The 25,560-nt window shown below is 43.3% G+C and overlaps 2 protein-coding genes, 11 non-coding genes and 1 pseudogene across 17 annotated transcripts in view; all 14 read right to left on the minus strand.

The window, feature by feature from the left end:
* Nucleotides 1–212: 212 nt before the first annotated feature.
* Nucleotides 213–425, minus strand: LOC116224832. Its single transcript, XR_004165780.1, has one exon. It is a non-coding gene; the product is annotated as a small nucleolar RNA U3 (small nucleolar RNA).
* A 366-nt stretch (nt 426–791) lies between these two features.
* On the minus strand, nt 792–1,004 carry LOC116224826. Its single transcript, XR_004165774.1, has one exon. It is a non-coding gene; the product is annotated as a small nucleolar RNA U3 (small nucleolar RNA).
* Nucleotides 1,005–1,385: 381 nt separating this feature from the next.
* Nucleotides 1,386–1,598, minus strand: LOC116224838. The gene has a single exon (XR_004165786.1). It is a non-coding gene; the product is annotated as a small nucleolar RNA U3 (small nucleolar RNA).
* Nucleotides 1,599–2,257: 659 nt separating this feature from the next.
* On the minus strand, nt 2,258–2,470 carry LOC116224828. The gene has a single exon (XR_004165776.1). It is a non-coding gene; the product is annotated as a small nucleolar RNA U3 (small nucleolar RNA).
* A 366-nt stretch (nt 2,471–2,836) lies between these two features.
* Nucleotides 2,837–3,049, minus strand: LOC116224768. The gene has a single exon (XR_004165724.1). It is a non-coding gene; the product is annotated as a small nucleolar RNA U3 (small nucleolar RNA).
* Nucleotides 3,050–3,415: 366 nt separating this feature from the next.
* LOC116224811 lies at nt 3,416–3,628 on the minus strand. Its single transcript, XR_004165759.1, has one exon. It is a non-coding gene; the product is annotated as a small nucleolar RNA U3 (small nucleolar RNA).
* A 381-nt stretch (nt 3,629–4,009) lies between these two features.
* Nucleotides 4,010–4,222, minus strand: LOC116224839. The gene has a single exon (XR_004165787.1). It is a non-coding gene; the product is annotated as a small nucleolar RNA U3 (small nucleolar RNA).
* Nucleotides 4,223–4,591: 369 nt separating this feature from the next.
* On the minus strand, nt 4,592–4,804 carry LOC116224800. The gene has a single exon (XR_004165748.1). It is a non-coding gene; the product is annotated as a small nucleolar RNA U3 (small nucleolar RNA).
* A 367-nt stretch (nt 4,805–5,171) lies between these two features.
* LOC116224834 lies at nt 5,172–5,384 on the minus strand. Its single transcript, XR_004165782.1, has one exon. It is a non-coding gene; the product is annotated as a small nucleolar RNA U3 (small nucleolar RNA).
* Nucleotides 5,385–5,765: 381 nt separating this feature from the next.
* On the minus strand, nt 5,766–5,978 carry LOC116224814. Its single transcript, XR_004165762.1, has one exon. It is a non-coding gene; the product is annotated as a small nucleolar RNA U3 (small nucleolar RNA).
* A 369-nt stretch (nt 5,979–6,347) lies between these two features.
* LOC116224778 lies at nt 6,348–6,560 on the minus strand. The gene has a single exon (XR_004165733.1). It is a non-coding gene; the product is annotated as a small nucleolar RNA U3 (small nucleolar RNA).
* Nucleotides 6,561–6,957: 397 nt separating this feature from the next.
* On the minus strand, nt 6,958–7,136 carry LOC116224781 (annotated as a pseudogene).
* Nucleotides 7,137–11,410: 4,274 nt separating this feature from the next.
* On the minus strand, nt 11,411–19,260 carry LOC105906602 (serine/threonine-protein kinase PLK4-like). 4 transcript variants are annotated; one of them, XM_031584914.1, is made up of 11 exons: nt 19,152–19,260; nt 18,861–18,958; nt 15,360–15,544; nt 15,060–15,135; nt 14,719–14,822; nt 14,527–14,610; nt 14,212–14,273; nt 14,039–14,122; nt 13,742–13,796; nt 13,423–13,611; nt 11,411–13,056 (listed from the first exon to the last, which is right to left on the minus strand). In XM_031584914.1, exons 3-11 carry the CDS (start codon nt 15,489–15,491, stop codon nt 12,145–12,147), a joined length of 1,698 nt encoding a protein of 565 aa, XP_031440774.1. In that variant the 5' UTR covers nt 15,492–15,544; nt 18,861–18,958; nt 19,152–19,260; the 3' UTR covers nt 11,411–12,144. The 4 variants fall into 4 exon arrangements, with proteins under 4 accessions (XP_031440774.1, XP_031440773.1, XP_031440771.1 ...); XM_031584913.1 differs by lacking the exon at nt 18,861–18,958; XM_031584911.2 differs by lacking the exons at nt 18,861–18,958; nt 19,152–19,260 and adding an exon at nt 16,991–18,476.
* A 3,666-nt stretch (nt 19,261–22,926) lies between these two features.
* si:cabz01007794.1 (putative ferric-chelate reductase 1) overlaps nt 22,927–25,560 on the minus strand; it is a 3,702-nt gene continuing 1,068 nt past the window's right edge. The window contains exons 2-7 of one of the 2 annotated variants that reach the window (XM_031584929.2): nt 25,490–25,560; nt 25,050–25,238; nt 24,704–24,805; nt 24,432–24,576; nt 24,065–24,271; nt 22,927–23,388 (exon numbers count right to left, since the gene is read on the minus strand). The exon at nt 25,490–25,560 is cut by the window's right edge and continues 14 nt beyond it. In XM_031584929.2, the coding sequence (XP_031440789.1) occupies nt 23,345–23,388; nt 24,065–24,271; nt 24,432–24,576; nt 24,704–24,805; nt 25,050–25,238; nt 25,490–25,560 (758 nt within the window). In that variant the 3' untranslated portion in view covers nt 22,927–23,344. Of the gene's footprint in view, nt 23,389–23,679; nt 24,272–24,431; nt 24,577–24,703; nt 24,806–25,049; nt 25,239–25,489 lie in introns of those variants that run through there. The other variant, XM_042710558.1, reaches the window with a different exon arrangement.

Genomic DNA, 25,560 nt, shown 5'->3' on the forward strand with positions numbered 1-25,560 from the left:
AAAACGGCGGGCGCTCGTTTAACTGCACATGTTCAATGCTTATTTTCGACAAATAGGGCGTAAGTGGTGTGGTTTAAAAGACGAGGCGTGCGCTGTGAGGTAAGGAGTCGCATTTTCACGTGTGACACGTGCCAAAAAGTGCAGTCTTTGAAACAAGTCTCTGCATTGGGAACAGCATAAAAAAGCTTTTTTTTTTCACAATTGTTTGCGGAACCACTCTGAAAATGTCAACTCTCCTCCTGCTCTCGAAAGAAGAACAGGAACAGTCATCAATGACAAAGCATGAGCTAGATACCTCACGTTGTGCCTGATTCACGCTCAAAGAGCAACATTATCACTCATCATCGTGATTTGCGAGACTCAACACTTTTGAAACGCATTTCCTAGTCAGAAACTATAAAAATGATCCCTGAAAGTATAGTCTTGTCGTCTTACAGTAGAAGCGAGCAAAGCCTTTCTTGTGCTCAGTCTTCACGATGAGGGTGCTTATCCACCGCGTCCGTTCGTTTTTCCGGGTGCAAAACACTGCCTGGCAATGAAGGAAACACCGAAACCCAGTCTACTGTTCTGACGGCATTATAAAACGGCGGGCGCTCGTTTAACTGCACATGTTCAATGCTTATTTTCGACAAATAGGGCGTAAGTAATGTGGTTTAAAAGACGAGGCGTGCGCTGTGTGGTAAGGAGTCGCATTTTCACGTGTGACACGTGCCAAAAAGTGCAGTCTTTGAAACAGGTCTCTGCATTGGGAACAGCATAAAAAAGCTTTTTTTTTCACAATTGTTTGCGGAACCACTCTGAAAATGTCAACTCTCCTCCTGCTCTCGAAAGAAGAACAGGAACAGTCATCAATGACAAAGCATGAGATAGATACCTCACGTTGTGCCTGATTCACGCTCAAAGAGCAACATTATCACTCATCATCGTGATTTGCGAGACTCAACACTTTTGAAACGCATTTCCTAGTCAGAAGCTATAGAAATGATCCCTGAAAGTATAGTCTTGTCGTCTTACAGTAGACGCGAGCAAAGCCTTTCTTGTGCTCAGTCTTCACGATGAGGGTGCGTATCCACCGCGTCCGTTCATTTTTCTGGGTGCAAAACACCAAAACCCGGTCTACTGTTTAACTGACGGCATTATAAAACGGCGGGTGCTCGTTTTAACTGCACATGTTGAATGCTTATGTTCGACAAATAGGGCGTAAGTAGTGTGGTTTTAGAACCCACGACTGTGATGCGCACCTGTCGTAAAAGACGACGCGTGCGCTGCGAGGTAAGGAGTCGTATTTTCACGTGTGACACGTGCCAAAAAGTGCAATCTTTGAAACAGGTCTCTGCATTGGGAACAGCATAAAAAAGCTTTTTTTTTTCACAATTGTTTGCGGAACCACTCTGAAAATGTCAACTCTCCTCCTGCTCTCGAAAGAAGAACAGGAAAAGTCATCAATGACAAAGCATGAGATAGATACCTCACGTTGTGCCTGATTCACGCTGAAAGGGCAACATTATCACTCATCATCGTGATTTGCGAGACTCAACACTTTTGAAACGCATTTCCTAGTCAGAAACTATAGAAATGATCCCTGAAAGTATAGTCTTGTCGTCTTACAGTAGAAGCGAACAAAGCCTTTCTCGTGCTCAGTCTTCACGATGAGGGTGCGTATCCACCGCGTCCGTTCATTTTTCCGGGTGCAAAACACTGCCTGGCAATGAAGGAAACACCGAAACCCGGTCTACTGTTTAACTGACGGCATTATAAAACGGCGGGCGCTCGTTTAACTGCACATGTTCAATGCTTATTTTCGACAAACAGGGCGTAAGTGGTGTGGTTTAAAAGACGACGCGTGCGCTGTGAGGTAAGGAGTCGCATTTTCACGTGTGACACGTGCCAAAAAGTGCAGTCTTTGAAACAGCTCTCTGCATTGGGAACAGCATGAAAAAAGCTTTTTTTTTTCACAATTGTTTGCGGAACCACTCTGAAAATGTCAACTCTCCTCCTGCTCTCGAAAGAAGAACAGGAACAGTCATCAATGACAAAGCATGAGCTAGTGCCAAAAAGTCAGAAACTATAGAAACTATAGAAATGCTTATTTTCGACAAATAGGGCGTCAGTGGTGTGGTTTAAAAGACGACGCATTCGCTGCGAGGTAGGAGTCGCATTTTCACGTGTGACACATGCCAAAAAGTGCCGTCTTTGAAACAGGTCTCTGCATTGGGAAAAGCATAAAAAAGCTTTTTTTTTCACAATTGTTTGCGGAACCACTCTGAAAATGTCAACTCTCCTCCTGCTCTCGAAAGAAGAACAGGAACAGTCATCAATGACAAAGCATGAGATAGATACCTCACGTTGTGCCTGATTCACGCTCAAAGAGCAACATTATCACTCATCATCGTGATTTGCGAGACTCAACACTTTTGAAACGCATTTCCTAGTCAGAATCTATAGAAATGATTCCTGAAAGTATAGTCTTGTCGTCTTACAGTAGAAGCGAGCAAAGCCTTTCTTGTGCTCAGTCTTCACGATGAGGGTGCGTATCCACCGCGTTCGTTTGTTTTTCCGGGTGCAAAACACTGCCTGGCAATGAAGGAAACACCGAAACCCGGTCTACTGTTCTGACGGCATTATAAAACGGCGGGCGCTCGTTTAACTGCACATTTTCAATGCTTATTTTCGACAAATAGGGCGTAAGTGGTGTGGTTTAAAAGACGACGCGTGCGCTGTGAGGTAAGGAGTCGCATTTTCACGTGTGACACGTGCCAAAAAGTGCAGTCTTTGAAACAGGTCTCTGCATTGGGAACAGCATAAAAAAGCTTTTTTTTTCACAATTGTTTGCGGAACCACTCTGAAAATGTCAACTCTCCTCCTGCTCTCGAAAGAAGAACAGGAACAGTCATCAATGACAAAGCATGAGCTAGATACCTCACGTTGGGCCTGATTCACGCTCAAAGAGCAACATTATCACTCATCATCGTGATTTGCGAGACTCAACACTTTTGAAACGCATTTCCTAGTCAGAAACTATAGCAATGATCCCTGAAAGTATAGTCTTGTCGTCTTACAGTAGAAGCGAGCAAAGCCTTTCTTGTGCTCAGTCTTCACGATGAGGGTGCGTATCCACCGCGTCCGTTCGTTTTTCCGGGTGCAAAACACTGCCTGGCAATGAAGGAAACACCGAAACCCGGTCTACTGTTCTGACGGCATTATAAAACGGCGGGCGCTCGTTTAACTGCACATGTTCAATGCTTATTTTCGACAAATAGGGCATGAGTGGTGTGGTTTAAAAGACGAGGCGTGCGCTGTGAGGTAAGGAGTCGCATTTTCACTTGTGACACGTGACAAAAAGTGCAGTCTTTGAAACAGGTCTCTGCATTGGGAAAAGCATAAAAAAAGCTTTTTTTTCACAATTGTTTGCGGAACCACTCTGAAAATGTCAACTCTCCTCCTGCTCTTGAAAGAAGAACAGGAACAGTCATCAATGAAAAAGCATGAGATAGATACCTCACGTTGTGCCTGATTCACGCTCAAAGAGCAACATTATCACTCATCATCGTGATTTGCGAGACTCAACACTTTTGAAACGCATTTCCTAGTCAGAAACTATAGAAATGATCCCTGAAAGTATAGTCTTGTTGTCTTACAGTAGACGCGAGCAAAGCCTTTCTTGTGCTCAGTCTTCACGATGAGGGTGCGTATCCACCGCGTCCGTTCATTTTTCTGGGTGCAAAACACCAAAACCCGGTCTACTGTTTAACTGACGGAATTATAAAACGGCGGGTGCTCGTTTTAACTGCACATGTTGAATGCTTATGTTCGACAAATAGGGCGTAAGTAGTGTGGTTTTAGAACCCACGACTGTGATGCGCACCTGTCGTAAATGACGACGCGTGCGCTGCGAGGTAAGGAGTCGTATTTTCACGTGTGACACGTGCCAAAAAGTGCAATCTTTGAAACAGGTCTCTGCATTGGGAACAGCATAAAAAAGCTTTTATTTTTCACAATTGTTTGCGGAACCACTCTGAAAATGTCAACTCTCCTCCTGCTCTCGAAAGAAGAACAGGAAAAGTCATCAATGACAAAGCATGAGATAGATACCTCACGTTGTGCCTGATTCACGCTGAAAGGGCAACATTATCACTCATCATCGTGATTTGCGAGACTCAACACTTTTGAAACGCATTTCCTAGTCAAAAACTATAGAAATGATCCCTGAAAGTATAGTCTTGTCGTCTTACAGTAGAAGCGAGCAAAGCCTTTCTTGTGCTCAGTCTTCACGATGAGGGTGCGTATCCACCGCGTCCGTTCGTTTTTCCGGGTGCAAAACACTGCCTGGCAATGAAGGAAACACCGAAACCCGGTCTACTGTTTAACTGACGGCATTGCAAAACGGCGGGCGCTCGTTTAACTGCACATGTTCAATGCTTATTTTCGACAAATAGGGCGTAAGTGGTGTGGTTTAAAAGACGACGCATTCGCTGCGAGGTAGGAGTCGCATTTTCACGTGTGACACGTGCCAAAAAGTGCAGTCTTTGAAACAGGTCTCTGCATTGGGAAAAGCATAAAAAAGCTTTTTTTTTTCACAATTGTTTGCGGAACCACTCTGAAAATGTCAACTCTCCTCCTGCTCTCGAAGGAAGAACAGGAACAGTCATCAATGGCAAAGCATTAGATAGATACCTCACGTTGTGCCTGATTCACGCTCAAAGAGCAACATTATCACTCATCATCGTGATTTGCGAGACTCAACACTTTTGAAACGCATTTCCTAGTCAGAAACTATAGAAATGATCCCTGAAAGTATAGTCTTGTCGTCTTACAGTAGAAGCGAGCAAAGCCTTTCTTGTGCTCAGTCTTCACGATGAGGGTGCTTATCCACCGCGTCCGTTCGTTTTTCCGGGTGCAAAACACTGCCTGGCAATGAAGGAAACACCGAAACCCGGTCTACTGTTCTGACGGCATTATAAAACGGCGGGCGCTCGTTTAACTGCACATGTTCAATGCTTATTTTCGACAAATAGGGCGTAAGTGGTGTGGTTTAAAAGACGAGGCGTGCGCTGTGAGGTAAGGAGTCGCATTTTCACTTGTGACACGTGCCAAAAAGTGCAGTCTTTGAAACAGGTCTCTGCATTGGGAAAAGCATAAAAAAAGCTTTTTTTTTCACAATTGTTTGCGGAACCACTCTGAAAATGTCAACTCTCCTCCTGCTCTTGAAAGAAGAACAGGAACAGTCATCAATGACAAAGCATGAGATAGATACCTCACGTTGTGCCTGATTCACGCTCAAAGAGCAACATTATCACTCATCATCGTGATTTGCGAGACTCAACACTTTTGAAACGCATTTCCTAGTCAGAAACTATAGAAATGATCCCTGAAAGTATAGTCTTGTCGTCTTACAGTAGACGCGAGCAAAGCCTTTCTTGTGCTCAGTCTTCACGATGAGGGTGCGTATCCACCGCGTCCTTTCATTTTTCTGGGTGCAAAACACCAAAACCAGGTCTACTGTTTAACTGACGGCATTATAAAACGGCGGGTGCTCGTTTTAACTGCACATGTTGAATGCTTATGTTCGACAAATAGGGCGTAAGTAGTGTGGTTTTAGAACCCACGACTGTGATGCGCACCTGTCGTAAAAGACGACGCGTGCGCTGCGAGGTAAGGAGTCGTATTTTCACGTGTGACACGTGCCAAAAAGTGCAATCTTTGAAACAGGTCTCTGCATTGGGAAAAGCTTAAAAAAGCTTTTTTTTTTCACAATTGTTTGCGGAACCACTCTGAAAATGTCAACTCTCCTCCTGCTCTCGAAAGAAGAACAGGAACAGTCATCAATGACAAAGCATGAGCTAGATACCTCACGTTGTGCCTGATTCACGCTCAAAGAGCAACATTATCACTCATCATCGTGATTTGCGAGACTCAACACTTTTGAAACGCATTTCCTAGTCAGAAACTATAGAAATGATCCCTGAAAGTATAGTCTTGTCGTCTTACAGTAGAAGCGAGCAAAGCCTTTCTTGTGCTCAGTCTTCACGATGAGGGTGCGTATCCACCGCGTCCGTTCGTTTTTCCGGGTGCAAAACACTGCCTGGCAATGAAGGAAACACCGAAACCCGGTCTACTGTTTAACTGACGGCATTATAAAACGGCGGGCGCTCGTTTAACTGCACATGTTCAATGCTTATTTTCGACAAATAGGGCGTAAGTGGTGTGGTTTAAAAGACGACGCATTCGCTGCGAGGTAGGAGTCGCATTTTCACGTGTGACACGTGCCAAAAAGTGCAGTCTTTGAAACAGGTCTCTGCATTGGGAAAAGCATAAAAAAGCTTTTTTTTTTCACAATTGTTTGCGGAACCACTCTGAAAATGTCAACTCTCCTCCTGCTCTCGAAAGAAGAACAGGAACAGTCATCAATGGCAAAGCATGAGATAGATACCTCACGTTGTGCCTGATTCACGCTCAAAGAGCAACATTATCACTCATCATCGTGATTCGCGAGACTCAACACTTTTGAAACGCATTTCCTAGTCAGAAACTATAGAAATGATCCCTGAAAGTATAGTCTTGTCGTCTTACAGTAGAAGCGAGCAAAGCCTTTCTTGTGCTCAGTCTTCACGATGAGGGTGCGTATCCACCGCGTCCGTTCATTTTTCCGGGTGCAAAACACTGCCTGGCAATGAAGGAAACACCGAAACCCGGTCTACTGTTTAACTGACGGCATTATAAAATGGCGGGCGCTCGTTTAACTGCACATGTTCAATGCTTATGTTCGACAAATAGGGCGTAAGTGGTGTGGTTTTAGAACCCACGGCTGTGATGCGCACCTGTCGAAAAAGACGACGCGTGCGCTGCAAGGTAAGTTGTCGCATTTTCACGTGTGACACGTGCCAAAAAGTGCAGTCTTTGAAACAGGTCTCTGAAGTGGGAACAGCATAAAAAAGCTTTTTTTTTTTTTCACAAGTGTTCACTCTGAAAATGTCAACTCTCCTCCTGCTCTCCAAAGAAGAACAGGAACAGTCATCAATGACAAAGCATGAGATAGATACTTCACGTTGTGCCTGATTCACGCTCAAAGAGCAACATTATCACTCATCATTGTGATTTGCGAGACTCAACACTTTTGAAACGCATTTCCTAGTCAGAGCTGGGGCGATGGTGTTGAATGCGGAGCTGAAATCCACAAACAGGATCCTGGCGTAGGTGCCGGGGGAATCAAGGTGCTGGAGGATGAAGTGGAGTCCCATGTTAATTTCGTCATCTACAGACCTGTTGGCTCTGTAGGCAAACTGCAGTGGGTCGAGGAGGTGGTTGGTGATGGCCTTGAGGTGGGTCAGCACGATGTGCTGGGGAGGCAGCATAAAGAAGAGGGATGCGGGGCGACTGGACAGGCTGGTGAGGAAGCTGTTGTGGGCACCGAACTGGACTGCCTCACAACGGTGGCGGAGAGAAGGACCCTGAGTAGGTTGCTGACTATCTTGGACAATGTCCACCACCCACCACACAGTACTGTCAACAGACAGAAGAGCATATTCAGTGGCAGACTCCTGTCACTGTCATGCTCATCGGACAGGCTGAGGAAGTCCTTTGTCCCCAGGGCCATTCAGCTTTTTAACGCCACGCAGAAGGGGATGGGGAGGGAGATGGACTTCTCTGCATGAGTCTACCTCAGTCTGCCCTCCTCTGCTCATCTCATCTCAGCCCCATGCACAGATTTTACCACCTACATATTCTGCACTATCACTTTGCTCTTTGCACTTTCCAAACACACACACAAGCACAAGATCACTATCTTGCACTACCCATCCTCACAAGCACAAGAACATTATATATTTTTTGGCACTCTCCACACCAGCAGCACAAAATCACTTTTCACTTTCCTCCTGGACACCGACACTGTCCAAATCATTGCACTCTGTACAATAGGGTCAGACCTTTTCCTGTATCTGGAAACACTCTGTGTGAACATGTTCTCCCTATGTGTATGTATATGTGATTCATGTATGTACGTCGTTGAGGTGTATAAGTGTATTTGTGTATGTGTATAAACTACTGGATGACCTAAATTTCCCTCTGGATTAATAAAGTATCTATCTATCTATCTTAGCCTCAAACATACAGGAGGTGCAGGTGAGGACAGGATCCTGGTGGTGCAGTGGTAAGTATGCAGTTTGTAGGAAAGAGGTTCTAATCCCACTGTGGTCAAGTGAGAGATATCTGACCTGTTCAAACAGAGCCCTTGGGTCAAATGCACCAGTACACATAGAGCAGGGCTCTTCAATTAGTTTGGACCTGGGGCCGGTTCTTGAAACTGAGGCAAAGTCAGGGGCCGGAGGATATGAGTAATCACGGTAACAAATAAAGAAATTACAACAACATACTGAAGGAGTGAATATATTCTATTTAGTAAGTGCTTAACAACATATAACCAAGAGGGCGCATAGGCCCAAGGATTAAAAAATCAAACCAGGTGAGCAATAACCAAGCCATATTAACAGACAATTGGAGAAATGCAATTAACGAACAAAAACATGCACTTCATTGTACATAGCTGTACCAACACAACTTTACTGGTCATTATCCTCAATATTTAAGATTAAACTGATTTGAGTAAAAGGCAGAATCAAATGTATCTCCCCCAACAAAGTGCATTGCATGGAACTGAATTGTAACAACTTAAAAGTGCTTGGTATTCTATCAAGGAAATGGGTTTCAAATGTCATCACTCAGTTCAGGTGAACTGTATCAGTTGTTTAGAATTTCATTAATTTAACTGGCAAACAACTTCTGAGTGCACTAATTTTTTGTTTTACTATTCTGCCCCCGCTTCTGTGTGTGTGGCATGGTCACTCTAGCCTTGCCATTGGCTCGGCAGATAGATAACAGTTTCCCCAAGAGAAAGTCTGAAGCTTGAAGTTATTTTCAAACCTTTACTTAGGAAGCACTGTAAAACTGTGCAGACTTACAGAATACATCTTAGTCATCTCATCTCGTAACATTTGTTTCTAAAAACAATCACTTAGCATTGCATGTTTAAACTACGTTAGCTTAATGCTAACTTATAGGGGAAATTCCATATAGACCGCGCTAGCGATTAGCATATTCATCAAAGTAAACAATTCGAACAAACTTCGGTTCATTACAAGTGGTTTCCACAAGAAGTGATGTTTCTAAGTAATAACTGATCAACTATTTAAGAAAACACTTAGAGGCAAATGTTTTCTGGCCATATATCAGTAGGAAAAAATATACCACCACCTATACGGGTGCATACCGCCACATATACGGGTGAATACCGCCACCTACTGCACGTGAGAGTGTACAATTAGCCATAGTCACGAACTGAATGATGCTACCGGAGCACACTCCGGGGGCCAGTCCAAAGCATCTCGAGGGCCGGATCCGGCCCCAGGGCCGCCTATTGAAGAGCCCTGACATAGAGTAATAGAATATAACTACACACACACTACTCTATTTTCCTCTTCTGTTATCTGTTACTCTCCCTCCTCTCTGTCTATGTCTCTCTCTTTCTCCCTCTCTCTCTCTTTCACTCTGTGAGGGACCGAGGCGGTCACCCCACGTTTTTGGGATGTGGGTGACTTGACCTGGTGGTGAATATGGGGAAGAACGTGCAGAACATGGTGGATTTTCCATACCAAAATATATATATTTATTTACAAGGGCCTTTAGGTTGACCCCAGAACATGTGCCCACACAATAAACAAACAAATCAAAAATACAGACAGTACTCACAGTAACTCAAGTAGCTAGGCACCCTAGGCAGCTGCTTGGCCCATTTAGGCCCAATACCGGCACATTCTAGGCACAAGCTAGGCCCCAAACTAGGCCCAGAAACTAAGCACGAAACTAAGCACATAAACAAGGAGCAGAAGCAGGGCACAAGCAGGGCACAAAACAAGGCAAACCGTGTCCACACAGCTAGACACAGTACACACTTAACCTCACACAAGGTATGCGCTAAACCTTCAGGCCCCTCTGAAGCTCCCCCCCCCCCCCCCATGCTTGCATGCTTGCATGAGGCACCCTTTAAATAGGGCAGCCACTTGGGCTAAATCGGGCCAATTTGGACCCCACCAAAACATGGGGGAGCACGGAACCAACCATTGCGGTGGGGAAGTCAAAGTCTCTTTAAGGGCAACATCCCTTTTTTCTTGCCATGGTGAGAAGGGAGGGAATTCACCTTCTCACATTATACCACCAGCCTCATGCTGCGCACACACACACACACACACACTCACACTCACACTCACACTCTCTCACACACACACACACACAGACACATTATAACACTCCTCTTCAGTCTACATCTCTCTCACACACACACACACACGTCCTTCCCCAGCCCTGTGCCTCCCACTCTGATGAGGAACAGTGACATCCTGAGAGAGCAGAGAGGAGGGTCTATCCGTCATGGCTGTTTGACTGCCCTATTTAAAAATAATAAAACAATCTAGAGAAGCGACAGGTTAAAGTCCCCTGACCGCCCGCTGACAATTTATTGTATGGTGTCATAAACACCAAACATTCACTGGCCTCAGTCACAGTCCAGTCAGTGCAGTATATCACTCAACGGTGATTGCTAATTTGAAAAAAAAAATGTGTGAGGCACGCCAAGTGGGCGTGAACCAAGTCTGGCACTCCACCAGCCAGAAAGAGACTGGCAGCCTGAAAGAGATTACTAAAGAGAGATTACTAAGGAGAAACCTACAACGATATGACATCAAAAAGCTTTTCTGTCACGATAATCACCATAAAATATAACATGGGCCACTTAATAAAATGGGAATATAATCACTAAATCATTTAATATATCATCAATAACATTATTTTATGTGTTGTTATTGTTATAGAGATTTTCAGGTCTCAAGTCATGTTATTCTGAAGAGGTCAGGCCTGGTCTATTCAATTAGAACATCAGATCACTGTTTATTTCCTATCACACTGCATTTTCTTAAGAAGTAGATAAATAAAGGCTGCTGGCCTTGACTTGTCCAAACCCGCACACACACACACACACACACACACACACAGAAGTAAGAGAGGGCAGCGCACTGAGGCGTCACAAATCACAAATAGTTCTTTCAAAAGGGGTGAGTGGAATACCACTAACGCCACTGTCATAATTTGCATGATCAGATATCCAAGGAGTAACATTAATAATAATACAAACCTATTCTCCCACCTAAGGTTGATTAACATTAATAATAATATAAACGTATTCTCCCACTTAAGGTTGATTAACATTAAGCATAATATAAACCTATCCTCCCACCTAAGGTTGCAAAGTGACACCATTATATCTATTTGATATTCCACTATGAACTTTATGATGAGAGGTAGAAGTTGAGGAGGAGGAGAAGACCTGAGGAGAATGAAACAGATTCACACAACACACAGCGAGGGAAGCAGCTGGTTTGGGTTTTATTCTGTTCTAACGGTGAAGCTGGGTGGAGATAGTTCACCACACAGGAGAACATGTTCAGAAGTACATCAGCACATCACCCTCTAACACACAGAGGTCAAAGGTCATGAAACACATCTCCTCTCGTTTCTGCACTCAGATTCCACAGGGTGAACAAACACGTGCACAGCAGGGTACGATGTCTGATAAGATGCTTAGCATTACACTGAGATACCGTCAAGGAAGTACTTCATGTTATGATCACAACAGGCTATTAGAACTGAGATTTTCCAGTAAAGACAAGTATGATATCATATAATAACTGCAGCTAAAACTTAACCAACTAAAACAAATCATAAAATTCTTCCTTATCCATCTGTATCCCTGGCTGTCTAGGTTGACGATTAAATCAAACTCAAAGAGGTTAATTGTCAAACTGTGAGCATATACATTCAAACCCCTAAAATGTACATTTTAAAATGTGATCATGGTGACAGTTCTGATCAGTTGTTAGCCGACTGGTGCGTACTGACAACATTGCTCTTCAGTTAAACCATAAAGTACAAGGATGCACGTGTTAAAGGTCCTCAGTTGACTGGAGCAAACCCAGTACATGAGGAAGTTACCTGAGATAGATTACCCTCTACAGTCAGGGTGACCAGATTCCTATGTGTGGAAAACGTGACAGAAAAACACCCTGTATCGAAAAGTGCCACCATGTTTTTATTGGCTTAGAGGCTGTAGGCCTCAACCTTTGGGATGAAGGTGATGACGTCGCTCAGCTCGTCCAGGCCGTCCTGCAGCTGGGCTGCTGTCTCCCTGATCTGCAGGACAAACTTCATGGTCTCCGACTTCACCTCTGGCTTGGCCTCCTCTGCTGCACCAGGGCGCAGCTCCGTCATGGAGTCCACCTCTCGTAGCTCCAGCGCATCGGCGTCTGCGGCACCAGCGCCCTCAAGCATCTTCAGCTGGCCTGGGTCTTCTGCCGTGGCCATCTCTGCCCTGGTCTGTCGGATGTTGTGGATCTCCTTGGCGTCCATGGCGATGAAGTAGACGTCCACGGCCAGGAAGAAGGCCGAGAAGATGCCGGTGGCTACCTCTGCCACCCGCACGGCCCTGGCGGTCTGCGCCGCCACCTTCCCCAGGTTTGCCACCTGTGCCAGGCGCACCAGCTCAGAGATGCCCCCCAGCCCCCTCCCCATTCTGACACCCGCCTTGGCCGCGCTCTGCGCCCCTATTCCTGAGGAATTCTCCGATCTGGGGAGATTCAGGGCCTCCAGGCCTTCACAGATGTGCTGGAGGTTGACCACCACCGAGTTCAGCTTCTCCTGGATCTCGCTGATGATGTTCTTTACGTTCCTGCGGTCCATGGACTGGTTGACCATGTTGGTGATGTTGGAGACGCCCGCGGCTGCACCACCAGCGATTGCCACCCCAACTCCCACGCCGGTCACGATCAGAGAGGCACCCAGAGTGAAGGGGGCCAGGATGAGACCCACGATGGAGGTGATCCCTCCAGCGGCTCCAATCACCCCTCCAGTCAGGCTGCCCACGGTGGTGCCGAAGTGCAGGTTCTCCAGACCATCAGCCAGAGCCCTCAGCTTCTGAAGGCTCTCCTGGAGCTCCGCAACAGTCCGTTCACTCTGAACAAGCACACACCACCACCAGACAGAAACAACAAAAGTCACATTCACTATATGTTTGTTAACAGTATCCAAGCTAAAACAACATTTAGTGCACTTTTACATCTTTCACTAGACCTCATCCTAACTTTTAATCAGTATTTACCAAGTAAGAAGAAAAATGTCTTCCATATTAAATTCCCATCTCCTTAACACAGTATACCCCTGTAGTTATACTGGTAAGGGAAAGCGAGCAACAAACAGAGCCAACACAACATGAAGGCATAACTGTCTGCACTGCCACCTCGTCCACATGTAGGTTCAGTGTAGGGAGATCACTGGAATTGCTGTACGGCTACCTGCCCCAATGTGTCTGTTACACCTCACCTGGGTTGTGAGGAAGGCGATGACTGACGGCCTCCACGAAATCTCCTGCGCTGAGGGTCTGAGCGCCGGGTCCACCTGCAGGACATCTCTGAGGAGCTGCTGTAGGGACTGGGAGAAGGTATCAGGGAGAGGCGCATAGGAACCGCTCAGGATCGTAGGAACCAGCTTCCCTGTACTCTCTGCAGTGAACTATCCAAAAAGAGGAAGAGAACACCACTTCATAGAGGTTATCTGAACAGCACATTCATAATCCATACACACATAGTTTAGGTTTACAAAATACAGGCCAGGCATTATTTAAATTATTAGTTGTACTTACTGGACTCTTCATCATACACAGCTCATAGAGCAGACAGCCCAAAGACCAAACATCACTGAAAAAGAAATACAAAAAGAAAACTGATTCTCTTACATCTCATGATTCTCAGTGGTTGTCATACATCTTTAAACATCAACTCTGTAATGTATGATGGCATGTGTGATATATGACTCTATGGTGTGCCTGTGTATACAACTGAAGTATTTCAACATTTACTCAATAATGTAAACTTTATAGCCCCCATATATATTAGACAAACCAGATGAAGGAACGTTAGCGGTGGTGAAGCAATGTTACCTCTTGTCATGGTATTCTTCTCCCTTCAGGATTTCAGGGGGAATGTTAGTTAGTTCCCCAGTAGAGTCACTCTTTACACCAGCTCTGAAAGACAAGACAGATCAATCAAACAATCAGAATAAGATTTACTGGTTGATAGATTGAGTGAATGACTGACTTTGAGGCGTAGATACCTTTCTTTGATCTCTGGAAGCTCCCCCAAACACACAGTCCCAAACTCAGTGAAGAAAATGCTCTATTAACCAACACAACGGAAAGGAAAAGACACAAGTAAAGACACATTCAAACCAAATGACTGAAGTAACTATATTATGTTAACTAATTAAACCAAATCAAGCAGCATCAGACAATCACCATGGATGAGAAACCAAATCTATCCAGTCTTTGCATTTTTTAATAATTTACTCTTAACAAAGTTTACTTACTTACTATGTAACAGAGTTTAATTATATTCCATAAATAATTACATTCCAATCAATATACTATACCTGTGGTCTTAAGTCTCTGTGAATAATGTGATTGGTGTGCAAGTGCTTCAACGCCAAGCAAATCTTGACAAAGCAATCCATAACCTGGAATAAAGACATTTACACATATTTGGATGCAATAACCAACTGTGTCAAACTCCCTCGAATGAAGACGCTCATTTATTCAGAAAATGTAATGTTTTGTGGGAGCACCTCTTCCTCTGTAAACGGTTCACCACGTTCTCGCTTGTCTTGAATCTTTTGAGACAAATCTCCTCCGTTGGAGTAGTCCACCAAAACATAGAATGTACCACCATCTGTAAACCAAAGGAAACTTCACTGTGTGTTTACACACCATATGCATTTCATATTTAGCAATTCTGGCTACACCAGTGTCATACACTCACCATACTGGAGGATTTTTTGAAAAAATGTACCTCAGCAGTAAATATATTACTTTCATACTGATATAAATAACTCAAAGCGAATGATCATAATATGTGCAGTTTAGAATTAAAAAAATCTGATAACCTCCTTTGATAACTGACAAGTACCTTTAAAGGACTTCTGATGTCCAATGATATACGGATGCTGCAGTTTTCCAAGAATTTCATTCACTATAAAAACATCCTGAAAGACAAGACATTCCAGGCGTGAACAATAATTAAATGTCAATGCAAATCCTTTAGAGATTCACAACATAGGTCTAAGCAAAACAGGTTGGAATTACTGACCAAAAATGAAGATGAAGAAAAATAAACAATTCTAGCACAACCACAGTTTGTTGCAAGGATGAAGTCATGGCCTACACAAGATACATGAGAGCTTCATGGGAAATAACCGTGTGACCTCACCTCTGTGTTACCATTGATCTGTCTGACGAGGTACTCATTGCCCTCCTGCGACCTCACCAGACTGGCCCCGCGCTCCTCTCTCACCAGGGTGAAGCCGTGTTGCTGCAGGACGCTCGGGTGGCTGTTGCCCATTCTTACTGGTGGTCAGAGGTGGTCAAGGGCATAGCCCTCTCACTTCTCAGAACCTACGCATAAACAAAACATCAGAAATATCGGAAAAGATCTTTAGCATTTCTTGATTGTATGCAATAACAGACTGAGTTGTGTTTAGTTTATTTACAAAAGAGGAAGGAACAACTGTCATGTGAAGTAAATACAAACATCAGATTGTAATGTGCCAAGAAGACATACGTAGGTCCAATGCAAGACATGTCATTTTATGTCATGGCATTTTACAAAGATACAGTGGTTTTTCGGTTTTCTAAAGATAAAACTGGTTAAAGTGTTTGCATTAGCCTAAAGAGGAATACTGTGGATAGATTTGCCGATCTTTCAGCACATTTGGATAGCCAAAAGAAGCGTAAAGTTTCTGAGACACTGAACATTGTGCGATATAATGCCAATCAGCAGCTTCAGTACAAAAGAGTTTGGTTTGATGGAACACTGTGGCTCATGCACCGCCCCAACTTTTTTTCAATGTATAAATTCTATATTTCAAAGGTTGTGAATCAGAATATCTCTTAAGAATATGGAGGTTTATGAGCACAAACATTTAGAATTTTTTTCAAAAACAGCGTAAATGCGATGTCTGCTCCGGAGGCAGAAGCGCTCATTGCCACAGGCAGCAGTTTGACGTCAAACGTGTCACAAAGCGAGGGAATCTGCAGAGGAGAGCCCAGGCAGATAAACAGCAAGCTGATGTCTGAGTTGTTGGTCTTTATGTTTCTAGTTTATTGTAGAAAGACCTTAAAATAGGGTTTATCATCCAAAAACCTTCACCAATGATTTAAACATGTTGTTGTTATGCATGCGTTATTATGCTATGATTTGACTGGTCTGGCCCACTTGAGATCAAAGTGGGCAGTATGTGGCCCCTTACCTAAAATGAGTTTGACACCCCTGGTCTAGACTCTTGATCGGTGTACTTAGGTGGTGGAATGACACAGACCCACTTAGTGTTATTCATTCAAGCAATAGCCCTGGTCCATTCAAGAAGTGTCTCACTGTTTTAAAACAGCATTTGTCTAACAAGTTAATTTGTTTCAGCCAAACATTTTGTAAATTTGCTTCATAACTCATTATTAAATTACTTCATTACTCATTACTAAATGTAATCATAGTTTTGGTATTGCTATTATTGCAATAATGGACGGCTTTACTTTAATATCATAATAATTATAATATGATATGCTTAACGTTAAGCCTAAACTATAGCCTACGCATTTTGTTGCATTATGCTTCTTACAGCTCATTGTATCTAATGTTTTTTTTTTTTTTTAAGTTCCTTTGGGCAAAAGCGTCTGCTGAATACCCAAACTATAAGCTAGGCCTATAACAAACAGGTAATATAAAAAGCTACTACGGTTCGTTTCATGTGTAGTTACACGTTATGCTGCTTCAGCGACTGTGCAACTACCCCAGTTATGCATAATAGCGTGACAGTGCGTTAAGCAGGTGCAACCGAAACTTACAAGACCCGGCAGCGAATGTTGAGTCATCTTCAGCGTCGTGAAACACAACTTCCATCCACTTGATTTAACAGGAAACTTGCGACCATTGAGCAAATTGCGTTAAACCACCGTGTACGTACAGTGTGGTCTGTTGCATCACATAGACCTGACACTATTAGAGGACAATTTCAACTTTATATGTAGAAACCCCTTGGTTCCTCTTGTAAGCTATAGCCCGCTAGATTCAAAAGTGAAACTCATAAGTTAACGTCAGATAACCGTAGCGACACAAGTAGGCTAACTCACAGTGGACAGTGGTAGCATTAGCATTTTGCTATCGGAGAAAAGCGACATCGATTAAGTTATTTACATTACCACTTCAGCCTGACAACAACGCTCAGTTATCTATGTTACTGACAGAGATGTGCGAGACGAGCTACCCCAACAACGCTGCTCTGCTTGTAATGATGTAGGCCTGCTTTAATACGTGAACAGTTGCCTACACGATACGAGGATGAAAAGAACACGAGTCATTAGAGTTTCAAGAAAACAAACACGAAAAGACCTAGATAGCAAGCATATAGGCTAGCGGTCCACCGGTAAACTTAGGTCCGCTCTCAGACTACCATCATCTTTAGTTGAACTGGGCGTTGGTATTGAAAAATTAACATGAAAGAAATGTTCGCAATTCCTGGATTTTCTGAATCACGTCCTTGGCACAATCTATTTAAAATATCAGCCACTAAACAGAAGAAGTGGCACTGGTCAAGGTCAATAATGACTTCGTCACTTAAAGACTAGTTACGCATTAGTAACATCTGTGAAAATGCTAAGGGTTATTGAAAAATAATAAATAAGTAGCCTATAAATGAATAAACAAAAACAAAGTTTTTAAAGCAAGTACCAAAACGGTGGACCGTGCGTGTGTCTGTAAATCACCAAATGGACCAAAAACCGATGAGCAAAATGCAGCGGGCCTCTGTGGTCCACTCGCCGTTTGCTATCCGGGGGAAACTAACACGAAACATAGCCTACCTGCAAATCAGCGATGTAAAAGAAAGAAGGATGTTCTTTGTGTAGGTCTTTGAATTTAGATGACCACGTCCATCACATGTAGAGGACAATTTCAACTTAATCTGTAGAACCCCCTTGGTTCCCCTCGCGGGACATAGCCTGCTAGACTCAAAAGTGAAACGAAAGTTAACGTCAACCTCTGTGTTGCCAGATAACTGCAGCGCGCCACATGCAGACTGTAACTTTGGATACGCATCCAAAACAACAGATTTGCTGCCTTATTTCTACAAAGACATGCAAACGATGTCTGAAGCGATTATGGTAGGCCAACCTTACGTTGTTGGAGAGTCAAACAGTTTGTTATTCAACATCAAAAAGTTACTTATTTTCACCAGAGGTGCCAACATCGGCCAAAACACTCGCATTGCCTACAGTTTTCTGTGGTTTTCATAATGGCAACTTCTCTTAAAGAGGTACGAACCATTTTAATTCAACCAACACTGGCAACACAATTCACTCCAATGCCGAGAACCCTTGGTGCTGTATTCTGTAGTTAGGCTATTTGCAGTGGCGTTCAATTATTAAAGCTACATCCATATTTTTTACTTGACAGTCAGTTAACAAATAGCCTGTTAGAAATTATTATTATTATATTATAATTGATTATCTGCATATCACATGACAAGTATCTAACATTGAAGATGCATTATTTTGACATAAACTACTGACATTATTTCTGGTTCATAAAAGGAGTATTCAAAAGGAATGTTGTGTTCAAAGCACAAAAATGACAGGTTGATTAGACAATTTAATTGTTCAAACGGAAAATGAAAGTAGAGTTAAGTAAAGTTGAACTTGTTTGTTAAAAAATGAATACCTTATTTAGATACTGTCTTCAGTGAGTCGTAGTCACCTGGAAATTGAACTTGAGCTGGCCCTCTCACCCAGGACTAGGATGATGGATTATTAAAAAGTCTAGAGTCGTGTGTGATTGAGAATGAGGGGGTCACACAACGTGCCATTCTAGAATCTGTCCACCATATTGTGAAGGTCTGACACAACTGACATAAAGAATATCAGCTTTAATATGCCCTAGACAACTAAGACACAGCATAAAGGAAAATAAATATATAGAGTTTTGTTATTGTTTAAAAGTTTAAGTACTTACCCAAGATGTATCCTGAGTGTTGATATTAATTTTGAACGGGCACACCACCCAAAAGTATATCGCCTGATTTATCAGGGTAGACAAGATCTCTGTTCCTCTCACACACTGGGCTATTGACTAACTCAGTGATGTTGTTGTTGTCATAGTCCTCGTGAGAATTACCAATGCAGATTTTTAGCCATACTCCTCCCTCTAGCAGTTTCTTCTGCTGGTGGTAACAGAACTCTCTTTGTATTTTCTCTTCTCCACCTATGCTCCACTAGAGGGCGCCCTCACATCAATATCACCTGCTCCTGCTCCTTCCCTCTGCCGTAGGTCCATGCTACACCCGGGGGCATCCTCAGAGCAGTGGGTGCTGTGGTGATGAAATCATAAATCCCATTAAAGGTGGGGGCCTTGATTATAATCCATTACACCTTTCGTTGAATAGATTGAAATTCTTTTCACATTTCTTGTGTGACTGTTCACACAAACTCCTGCACAGTCTGTTCCTGTTCAAACCTGGCTCTGTGAATGGAAAACACACAAAGTTGCTCGGACCGAAGGCAATCAATAACTAATTAATAGCATTGCTTCAGGAGTACAGAAGAGAGGGTTTGTATTTGACTGATCGTTGAGCTCAAATATCACAAACCATTTGCCATGACCAAGGCCCCCGCCTTTAATGGCCCAATGTGTTGTTTGTTAAACTCCTCTGTTAAAATAAAGCTATACAAATATGCACTGACAAAGAGAGGGGGGCAAAAAAATGAAGCAGAGGAGGCAAACATTAGTGTTGAATTCTTTGAACAACAACAGCTGTTGTAGTTCTGGATTGATCCACTGAAAGTACCATTTTTGAGAACTACAGAACTGACCAGAACAGGGCTGACATGACCCAACACGATCAACACCAGAATAGAGCTGATATGACCCAACACGATCAACACCAGAACAGGGCTGATATGACCCAACACGATCAACACCAGAATAGAGCTGATATGACCCAACACCAGAGTAGAGCTGACATGACCCAACACCAGAGTAGAGCTGATATGACCCAACACGATCAACACCAGAACAGAGCTGATATGACCCAACACCAGAGTAGAGCTGATATGACCCAACACGATCAACACCAGAACAGGGCTGATATGACCCAACACGATCAACACCAGAATAGAGCTGATATGACCCAACACCAGAGTAGAGCTGACATGACCCAACACGATCAACACCAGAATAGAGCTGATATGACCCAACACCAGAATAGAGCTGATATGACCCAACACAATCAACACCAGAATAGAGCTGATATGACCCAACACAATCAACACCAGAACAGGGCTGATATGACCCAACACAATCAACACCAGAACAGGGCTGATATGACCCAACACAGTCAACACCAGAATAGAGCTGATATGACCCAACACGATCAACACCAGAACAGGGCTGATATGACCCAACACGATCAACACCAGAATAGAGCTGATATGACCCAACACCAGAGTAGAGCTGACATGACCCAACACCAGAGTAGAGCTGATATGACCCAACACGATCAACACCAGAACAGAGCTGATATGACCCAACACCAGAGTAGAGCTGATATGACCCAACACGTGTTGGCTGTGATGTGTGAAGTTGATATTATTGTTGCTATTTGTGTGGTAGTATGCCTCTATATCAACTTCAGTAGCTAGAAGTACAATTAAATACCAAGAAATACTGCAGAAGTATTCAGGCCTAGCATGCTTTCCTAAGAAAACTTACCAATCCAAAAAAAAATGTAATTTACACACTCACACATTCACTGACATCCTGCATTTACTGCTTTGCACTGAGTAGATATTTGACAGGTGTGCTGCAGCCAGAACAAATTTCACAAACCGGTCCAAACGCACCAGCTCACTGATCATGATAATCACTGATAATGAGCTGTGGTGTTAAGATGGTGAATTGTTCCCCGGAGGCCCTATCTGCCCAAGCATATGACTGTCATGTGGAAATACAGGCAGTGTGTCATGAATGTTTCTTTGAGGGTGAAGACGTAGGGCTATTATGAGGGAAAGTACACGTAGAGGACTTACATTTAGATCTATGCTTTTTCTTCTTTGCCTTTCGGATTCACTGACCTTGAACAACAAAGCCTTATTTTTCAGAGCTTGCGAGACAGAGAAGTGGCAAGAAATATGTTGATATATAGATATATACACACAGAAGTACATGCCCTTACACACACGCACTCACACACACACACACACACACACACACACACACACACACACACAGACACACACACAGACACACAGACACACACACACACAGACAGAGACATACACTCACACACACACACAGAGACACACTCATTTGGGAGTCAATTTGCACCATAGTCAAATCCTGTTATCATTCTCTGTAGCATACATGCCTTAGCTCTTGGCGAAAGCCCAAGGTCACCTTGATAAAAACAACAAACACAGGAGTTTGCATCCAGCCTAGACACTGAGATGGTAGGCAAATATTTAACTCAACTATTCAACTACTATTTAGCCAGTTCAATTAGAATGGTGACATAACTACTGTTACAGCAATGTCATACGGAACACCCAATTCCCCTCTCCTCATGACCATGTACACTAAATGCCAGCGCCACAGCTGATCCTTACAAATGTGGAAAACAATTGATCCTTACTTACTTACGTTATTGACATTGCAGCTCTGTTTTACCTCCCATGTCACCGGTGAAGTCATAATATGGAAACTACCAGAATGTGATGTGAATATGTCCTGCTCCAAAGGCAGATAAACATGTTGGCAGCTGAGTGAACAGGCATTTCACACCCACAGGTCAGTAGGCTCCTGCTGGTTTTGGAAGGGAGTTGGGAATGCAAGATATTGCATAACATTGAATGCTTTTTACCGTGAAAATAAAATGCTACTATTTTAGAAGTTTCTCTCATGCATACAAATTCATTCATAGGACAGATGCTGGTCATTGTGATAGCAACAATATGAGAACTAGCTCATTGTCTTGGAAACTGACTGATGTCGGTGCCTCAGCAGTAGAATTAAAGGGGATTTGCGGCTTTGGCTATTTAAAGTCCCATCCATAAATTTGCCTTGGCATTATTTCAAAGAGTAGAGTCAAGAGCTACCATACACTATTGTTTAATGGATTCTTAACATGTTCCTTTTTTTGTTGATGGATTGAGAATGCAATGCAAACCCACAGACTGATTTACTTCTCTAGAGCACTCATGCTCATCGGACACACCTGTTCATTGTTAGCACACCATTTCACCATTGACAAGAACAATCCTCTTTTTTAAACCCTAAGCTCTTCTTTGTATCTTCTGCTATTCCACTGTGTCCTATTGTTCTCCTTTGAAGCTTGAACTGTGAACTTTGCTTCCTTGTTCCTTGTTTAAGTCATTATAACACATATTCCTAATTCTGAGTTCAGTTTTCATGCACTTGTAGGGAGGGGATGAATAAGCAAGTGTGCTCTAAGTTACTGTAGTCTGAGGTTATAATGCTAACTTGGCCCTGGATTAGACTGTGCGGAAAATATTGGAAAATACTCAAGATTGTCAACCAAAGATACCAAATAAAAAGAGAATACACTGTCCAAATTCATAGCCAATATCAATATAATTTATTTAATACAAAAGACAAGGACAAATAAACACTTTAAAAATGTTTTCTTCATAAAACAAATGTAATGTAACTGTCCACCAATCAATGGCTTCATGCTTCATGTTACCAGAAATACAGACAAATTCTGTCTCTCTCTCTTTCTCTCTGTTTCACACACACACACACACACACACACATTTGTCTTGTCAGCCACAATGACATCTCATTCTAGAAAAGGTATAGAAAGTAATTGCAGCCAGTGTCACCTCAAGTCTGTGCCCTTCATCATTTCATAAACATACACGCACACACGCACACACACACACACACACACACACACACACACACACACACACACACACACACACACACACAGACACACATAAATCCTAGCAGACGGATACTAAATAGTGTGGCTTGAGTGGAAATGAATGAATAAATAAGATGTGATGGGTAGCCATCATATAGTGATGGTCCTGTGGCAGGACGCTGTCAGGCAGGCTGTAGTCTTTGGCAGTGGGGGGAAGCAATGCATCGTTTCCTGTCAACAGGCGATGTGGGCCTCTCGGGAAGACTCACAACAGACTGATGGCCAGGACGCCGAAGAGAATCAACAGAGCTGTGTGAGAAAGAGAATGGATTAATTGATTGAATTAGGTTGATGACTGCATATCAGGAGAACATGTATTGTATATTACCTCAAGGTTTATCAATTAGAATATCCCTTACAATTCAGCATGGCAGCAAAAAAAATTCATTAGATTCTATTCGATTTCAATTGAATTACTTTGCATTATATAACACCATCAACAATTGACATTGCCAGAAAACGCCTTACAGAGCCCAAGGCCTGAACTACCAAGAGCAAGCATGTAGGCAACTCCCACTCATTAAAGGGCACATCATCTGGCCCACATATGCCTTTTTCTGGCCCATTTCAAGACACTGTTTTAGCTCTATTGTGAATTTAAGGTGCAGTCCGCGACTCTGTTGAAAGGTTCTGTGGAAAGGTTGTCCAGTTTGAGCTCAACAGCCAATCGAATAACACCCCTCCCTTCCGAGCCACTAGGTTTATTTCCCATCTACAGAGCCAGGGTTGTACACCAACACTGGAGTGTTTTTGGTGTACACACACTGAATGGATAGTTAGAGGACCGTGAGGAGAAAGTTGCTGAATTCTACCAAAAGAGTATCGGATTAGAATCACAGACGGCACCCTCAGCTTGGACCACGAGCCAAACACTCCTGCGTATGGAAGCTTCTGGATAACTGGATGGAAAGGGAGCTGCTCTCACCTTGTGAAAGACTGTGTTGCAGACCAATGTTCGCCCCTGAGACTGTTGTGGTTGTGGCCGTGGTGGTGGTGGTGGTGGCAGCGGTTGTAGCGTTGGCATCAGTTGTAACGTTGGGAGCAGTAGTTACTGTGGCTGTGTTGCTGCTACTTGGGTTGGACAGGTCCAGCAGAGCGGTGACCGTCTTCACAGTTGGGGTTGAAGGTGTACCTGTGGATTTACATGTGGAGAATGGGTTGAGTAAACACAATGGCCTGGTGAGGAACTTAAAAAAAAAAAAAATCTAGCTCTTTATGTGTGTGTGTGTGTGTGTGTGTGTGTGTGTGTGTGTGTGTGTGTGTGTGTGTGTGTGTGTGTGTGTGTATTTTACCATCAGAAGAAAGAGTCCCTGTGGCCAGTACGACAGCAAAGGTGTTGTCAGCGCTACGGGACATTGATGCGTTTAGGCCAGTCACAGCAAACACACACTGGATGGTGGTCGAGTTGACTGAAGCGGACACATTACTGATGCTCGTCTATGGACACAGAGAAACATAGGTGTCACTTTTCAATCAATAGCCCTACCTCAATAAAATAGAGGTAGCGTAGTAGAAATATGAATACAACGTATAAATAAAGGATATTATATAAATGTATACTCACAGTGTCATTCTGAATCTCTAGGGTGTTGTTGTTCAGGAGGGCAAAGAAGAACGTGGCAGTGCCGTTAGAGTTAGCGCAAATGTAGGTTTTGTCGTTGCCTCCCTGTTAGAACAAACAAGCGGGTAAGTGTTAACAGCACTGACATAGCATCTCAGCCTATATGTATGAATGTGTAGCCTATTTCACAAAACCCACAGTAGCCAATTTGGCCTTTTAAAACTCAAAATGTGTGTGTTTGGTGGGTGTGAAAACGCACGCGTGCAGTGTTGTCTTTATGAGTTAACACTCACTTTAAAAGCGTATCTGATCACCGTGTGGTCTGAAGAAGGAAAGTAAATACACTTACGGCGGTGGTGTCAACTGATAAAGCTACGGCAATGTAGCCGCTGGATTCTCCGCGGAGTTCAAAGTCCAGGCCGCTACTGGATGATCTGGTGGAGACCAACAGACACGCGCTATTCGTTGTGGGGTCGCAGTCCGCTGGAGTAGAGAAACATGCGCGATCAGTCCCACAGGAAGATCTGGTCACGGTTTCCTGAGAGGCAAAAGCATGATTTTTTTGAACAATTTTATTTGATCAGAAGCACCCTTTTCCACCTTCACACTCAAGGGGGTTTGCAAATCTGCGTGAGAGACAATATGTTGAAAAGAAATAAAAATATACTAGTAGAACAAATGAACAGTAATCAGAGGAAATTGAAAACATTAAAAAAAAAAACAATAATAGCCCTAATAAAAAAAAGACATGATTGGAAAGAGGAACAAATTAGACAAAATAAATCTTACATTGAGTGTGCCCACAGTCAAGCCTTGCACGGCCAACATCAGACAGGACAGCACAAGGAAAACGCGGAGAA

This window comes from Clupea harengus, chromosome 18 (assembly GCF_900700415.2).
Source record: "Clupea harengus chromosome 18, Ch_v2.0.2, whole genome shotgun sequence".
NCBI classification, from domain to species: domain Eukaryota; kingdom Metazoa; phylum Chordata; class Actinopteri; order Clupeiformes; family Clupeidae; genus Clupea; species Clupea harengus.